The 5,748-nt window shown below is 46.9% G+C and overlaps 1 protein-coding gene across 2 annotated transcripts in view; it reads left to right on the top strand.

Annotated features, from left to right (window-relative positions):
• Window positions 1-5,748, top strand: part of CNBD2 (cyclic nucleotide binding domain containing 2) — a 58,913-nt gene that overhangs the window by 13,358 nt on the left and 39,807 nt on the right. For both annotated transcript variants that reach the window (XM_015564459.1, XM_015564458.1), the window contains exons 4-5: window positions 951-1,114; window positions 5,190-5,346. In XM_015564459.1, the coding sequence (XP_015419945.1) occupies window positions 951-1,114; window positions 5,190-5,346 (321 nt within the window). The remainder of the gene's footprint in view (window positions 1-950; window positions 1,115-5,189; window positions 5,347-5,748) is intronic.

The raw sequence follows: 5,748 nt of genomic DNA, 5'->3' as shown, positions 1-5,748 counted from the left end.
CTCCCACCCCCTCAACCTCCAGCCCGCTCTGCATGCACTCCGCACCTCAATATTTGACTTCAGCACTGCACCTCCTCTGAGTGTCGGTATGCGTTCTCTTTCCTCCTAGTTGTAGGACTTCCACTCAGCCAGCCTTCCTGTGGTTCTGGGTGATGTCCGTTCCGTCTTTTAGTTTCACTTTTGAAGTGGTTGTTCGAGGCAGCAAACTCTGGTGTTAACCTATGCCGCCATCTTGGTTCTCCTCTTGTGTTATTTTCAAAGAGTTTATTTATAAATAAGAAAAAGACAGGAAACAAGTATGTCAGATGTTAATGGCTAGCTTTGGGTTGTGGGATTAAGGCAGTCCCCCCCCCCTTTTTTATCCTTCCTGTATGCTAGAGGAACACAGTGAGGGATTGTTGGCCTGAAGTGAATGAAGGTGAGAGCGCTGAGAATGGGTGTATCTGTTCCTACTGGTCCACGAGTCCTGGTTCATGAGGGTTAGCTAATAGTCTCTGTGGTTCCCTGTTCCTTAGTCTTCGGCAGCATGCCAAGGTATAGGCTGGGGCAAGGAGGGTCTCCCCTAACTGCAGTGTGCATGTGCTGCGGGGCCCCTGGAGCTTAGGCAGCTCATATTGCCTGGGGCGGGGGTGGGGGGTCAATGAACAGCAGTGGCAGTATGGTCAGTAGTTGGGAATATAGACTTTGACATGTAGCAGATCTAGGTTCCAATCCAAGTGTCTTCACCTGTTGGATGGGAATAATAATAGTGCCTCACTTCGTGGGCTGGGCGAAGATGCAGTGAGATGGTGTGTGTAAGATGTGTCCTGATGCATGGCACACAGTAAACACATGTCAGCCACTGTTGTGTTGGGGGTGGGAAAGTGTAAAAGCAGCAGTGTGAGAAGTTGTTCTCTGGCCCATGGGGAAACTGCTGGGTCCTGTGTGTCACTCTGGTTCTCTCTCTCTAGGGTTACTTTCCTCCACGGGCCATTGAGATAGCACAGAAGATACCTTCTTGGAGGACGGAGCAGGACGTCCAGGCCCTGTGTAACTTCCTGCAGGTCCTGGATTGCTACCGGAACTACTCAGAGGCCCTGCAGCTGCTTCTGGCCAGGGTCCTCCGCTTTGAACGGTCAGTGAGGGCCCCCTCCCCCCACCTCCCCGGCTCTGGGCTGGAGCTGGGCTGGGCAGGAAGACCCAGCTGAGAAGGCCATGGCAGGTGTGCCAGCCTCTCTGCCGAGTGTCAGCCAAGGAAAGCCATCTGTTAGTTCACCTTAGTGCTCACTGTTATGGTTGCAGCACAATTTATCTCATCCATTCATTGAGATTCTACCCAGAATTAAGGAGAGGATCTGGTAGGAACATCAGAAAGGATCTGTTCCAATTCCCTAGTTTTTCAGATAAGAAAGTGGAGGCTCATAAGGGGAAAATGACTCATCTTAGGTCACCCAGATAATAAATAGCAGAGCTGAGGCTCAAATCCAGACCCAAAAAGCCAGAATGGATCACAGGGGATTACATTACTAGTACATCCAGACAGGAACCAGAGCAAGGGTCTTGAAATCGGATGAGAGAAAAATTAAATCTGTGTTTTTCTTAATCTCTAACTGAAATTGAACATTTTCTTCAATCATGGATGTAGGTAGCAAACCACTGTAGTATTTAGACATTATTGTGACTTTTTCACCAAAAGAAATCACAAATATTTTCACATTATATTTAATATTGCAGGCTTCTTGAAAAATAGTTTATCACATCTTTGAAAATATGGCAGTTACTAGATATGCTATCTTTGTTATTTGGTGCCTTAATAAAGAGGCACACACATTGCTACATCACAAATTGGGTTTTTTTGTTAACTAACTCTGCTGTATTTTATTTGATACGTTTGAGACATTATTCTGTGAGGGCTTCATCAGATTGTCACAGGGCCCATGGCACAAAAAGCGCCACGTAAATACCTGGTCGTAGAGAAGTTTAAGAGGTATGCGTGGACATATTGCTGTTTCCAGAACATTCAAAGGCTTACGGGGGACAGCCTTGCACAGTATTTGAGGTGAGGCTTGTTTTGAAAATCCAGGATGCAATGTCACTATAGGTTAGTGTCCTGATATCTTCCTTCATGGAGGTCACAGTCTAAGACATAATCACAACTAAGTATAGGTTATGATCCTTTATGAACCATGCAGGATCTTTTCCACAGGTAATAAGCCAGGGGGAGGAAGTAATTATCCAGTTGGTTTGAATGAGGGAGTTTCACAGCAAAGGTGACATTTGAACAGGTATATTTGACAGGTAGAAGTGTAGATAAGGACATTCCAGGCAGAGGGTACCATCTGCTTTATTCTAGCCTAGTGAATAAGAGCAAGTCACTGCTATCGTAAAGTGAGATTCCAGGACAGGCAGAATGGAGTCATGGAAAGAAAAAGAATCATGGAGCTAGGAGCTCTGGAATTTAATACCATGTCTGCCTCACTGGGACCTTAGACAAGCCATTTAAGCTTTCTGAGCCTCATATCCTCATCAGTGAAATGAGGAGAATATGGCTTTTCTGTAGATCAAAATATGGTGATTGTTAAAGCCAGTTGTTGATTGGCCAGGACTGGAAATTAGCAGGTTAGATAGGATCCTTCCAGTTGCAAGTGACAGAACACAGTCCAGGAGAAGGTATTGGTGACTCATGTATCTGAAAAGTCCTGGGATAGTTCTCCAGCTTTAGGCTTAGATTGGATTTAGGGGCTTAGTGTCACCAGGACCATGTCTGTCTGTCTATCTGTCTCCATCTCCTGGCACTTCATAGTGTAAGCCACCTTCTCAGCCAGACTCTCTTCTCACAATGGAGAGATGACTGCCCCAACCACAACTCCAAACTTTCCTCCTCCTGGTTTCAGTCCCTTGGGAACGAGAGTAAACATCCTAGTCCCTCAAGTCAGAGCCTTGGAATTAGTTCTTTCTGAACCAGGTTAGCTTCGCTTGAATCATCAGTGGGCAGTGATGCTCTGATTGTCTGACAGTCAAGAAAGGGTGTTTCCCCCAAAGCAAAGTCAGGGTGGAGCTGGTAGAAAAATGTGACCAGATGCTTGGCAGCAAAAGCAGTAGATGTCTGCTGTAGGAGATTCAGGTTCTAGTGCTGACTCAAGTGTGGCCTTCCAACAAGTCCCCGGGAGGGCCCCACTTTCCTCATCCTGAAAATGTAGATTGAGCTATACGATCTCTGACGGTCTTTCTGTCTCCAATTCTAGAAGTCTACACTTGAGCGAACACTGGCTCTGCTCTTTTGATCCCAACGTCTTATTTCCTGGCTGAATATGCCTGCCTTCTCCCATCTGGCCATTGTCATCTGGTCCATCACCTCTTTCCTATGTTGACACAGCTTCTGGTTTATACCCAAACAAACCCAGAGCCAGAGGGGAGCCTGCAGCTACTGACTCCAGCCTAATACAGTCCTCAGTCCACCTGTTCTCTAGTCCCTGCCCCCAGGAACTTGCCACAGGGTTTGAAGCTAGTGGATGCTCTGGAAGCTCAGAAGGGGAGTTATGCTATGGGCTGAGTCTGAGAGGTCTTCCTGGAGGCAGTAGGATCTGAGCTGGACCTTGAGCTCCCTGAAAAAATTTGAGTAGGTGAATAAGAGAGGAAAATCTATTCCAAGCAGGGGGAGCTGTGTAGACAAATGGATGGAACAAAGGAAGTAACACTTGTCCTGTGCAGAGGGTTGGCTCTGGCTCTCCTGCTGCTGGTAGCTCAGTGAGGAGGGGGAGGAGAATTCAGAGGACCTGCTGAGGGCAGTGCAGAGAGATTGGAGGTGAGGGGTATGACAGCACTCTGGAAAACACTGGGGCACTTATACAAAGGCCACTGATTCCTAAGAACTTGGTAGACACTGAAGGGCAGACTTTGGGCTCCCCATTGCCTTCTGGGTAAAATCCAAACTTAGCCCAACTTTTGGAGCGAGCCAGATTTCTCTTCCATTACCCGCCTGACCTCTTCCCTGTCTCCCATTTTCCTTTCTAATGGTAGTTACAGTTATTCCATTGAATGTGCCCATGCTTCCAGTCACTTCTGGGCCTTTGAAACTGTTTTGTTTTTTTAAAATAGATTTTTATTGGATTCAGAGAGGGAGGAAGAGGAAGAGATAGAAACATCAATGATGAGAGAGAATCATTGATTGGCTGCTCCTGCACACCCCCCACTGGGGATCGAGCCTGCAACCTGGGCATGTGCCCTTGACCGGAATCAAACCTGGGACCCTTCAGTCCACAGGCTGACGCTCTATCCACTGAGCCAAACCAGCTAGGGCACCTCTGGGCCATTGGACAGGAGTCCCTTTGCCTGGAATGTTCTTCTATCACTCTATCCACCTGGATGACTCCAGACACCATCCTAGAGCTTTCTCTGGCCTTCCTAAGCTGAGTGAAATGTTCCTTCTCTGTGCTTCTGAATTATCCCGTGTTTACCTCTCTTTAAGCATTTTTAAACCTTATTTACCTCCTTATTTGACCATAGTTTTGAGAATGAAATCTGTGTCCTTTATCTCTGTGCCTAACAGATACAGTTGGAATTTGTTTAACTTATATTGAATGAATGAAGGAAATGAATGAATATTGAAAGAAGTGAAATTTGAGCTTGCATTTGAAATACAGAAGCTTCCTTCTGAGCTTAAGAACTAACTTCCAGTTTTCTTGGGACCTGGCACTTCTACCTCAGGGTTCCTAATTGGGTAGTGAGTTCTTGAAGATCATAAGACCATGTATTTGTCTCTTTCTGGGCATACTCATCTCTATTTTACAGACAAAAGAAACTGAAGTTCAGAAAGGGGATGTTAGTTGCCCAGTGGCATATAGCTAGGGGTAGAACTAGGATTGGGATCCTGGTCTGACTCTAAAACCAGTGCTTTTAATTATTTAGCCACTCATCCAATGCTTTCAGCATGTGTTCATTCATTTATTTCACAACTATTCATTGAGCATTTACTGTGTGACCAAGCAGACTGACAAAGGCTCTGTTCTCTGGAAGCTTCAGTCTAACAGAGGTGAGCAACTAAATATGTGTTAGCTTGATGGAGCTGGGAGTGGGCTCTTCTGAGTCCTTTCTAGTTACAGCCTGTGTTTTAATTCTCCAGAGCAAAGGGCACAACCAATCCAACTCTCCTCCCAGCATGTGCTGGGCTCTGGGTTGCTACTAGATCACAGGCTATGGTCTTTGCCCAGGTTTGGTCGCAGACGTGTCATCATAAAGAAGGGGAAGAAGAGCAGCAGCTTTTATTTCATCTACTTGGGCAAAGTCGCAGTGACCCAGGATGAAGATGGCAGCAGCGCCTTCCTAGACCCCCACCCGATGTTGCTGCAGAAGGGCGACTGTTTTGGGGTAATGGAGGAAGGGCCTGGCTTCCTGGGCTGGGGTTGGAGTGTGAGAGATTCCTGCTAGAACCTCTTGGCCAGGCCCAATCCTGCCTTATATTCTGTGCAAGCCACTGCCCTGTTGTGGGTCCTAGCACCCTTACCTGTCAAAGGCCAACTCTTCGTTTGTGATGTTTAAGGAGTGTGTTCCCCATATGACCCCTTAGAGATACATGACTCCTCAGTGAGGCCTCTCCAGCTTCCTGACTCTGGCCTGGTCAAGTCTGTTGCCTCTTTTTCCACTGGCAACAAATTAAGAGGGAGGAGTGGCCCCACTGAAGGGTGATGAGCAAGAGCACAGGGCTGGCCCCAGAACCTGCAGTTTGGAGAGGGAAAATTTCAGGGGAAGCGGGAGACAGAAGCAGGAAAG

The sequence above is a fragment of the Myotis davidii genome, unplaced genomic scaffold (genome assembly GCF_000327345.1).
Source record: "Myotis davidii unplaced genomic scaffold, ASM32734v1 scaffold38, whole genome shotgun sequence".
NCBI classification, from domain to species: Eukaryota; Metazoa; Chordata; class Mammalia; order Chiroptera; family Vespertilionidae; genus Myotis; species Myotis davidii.
This window is presented reverse-complemented; position numbering and strand designations above follow the sequence as displayed.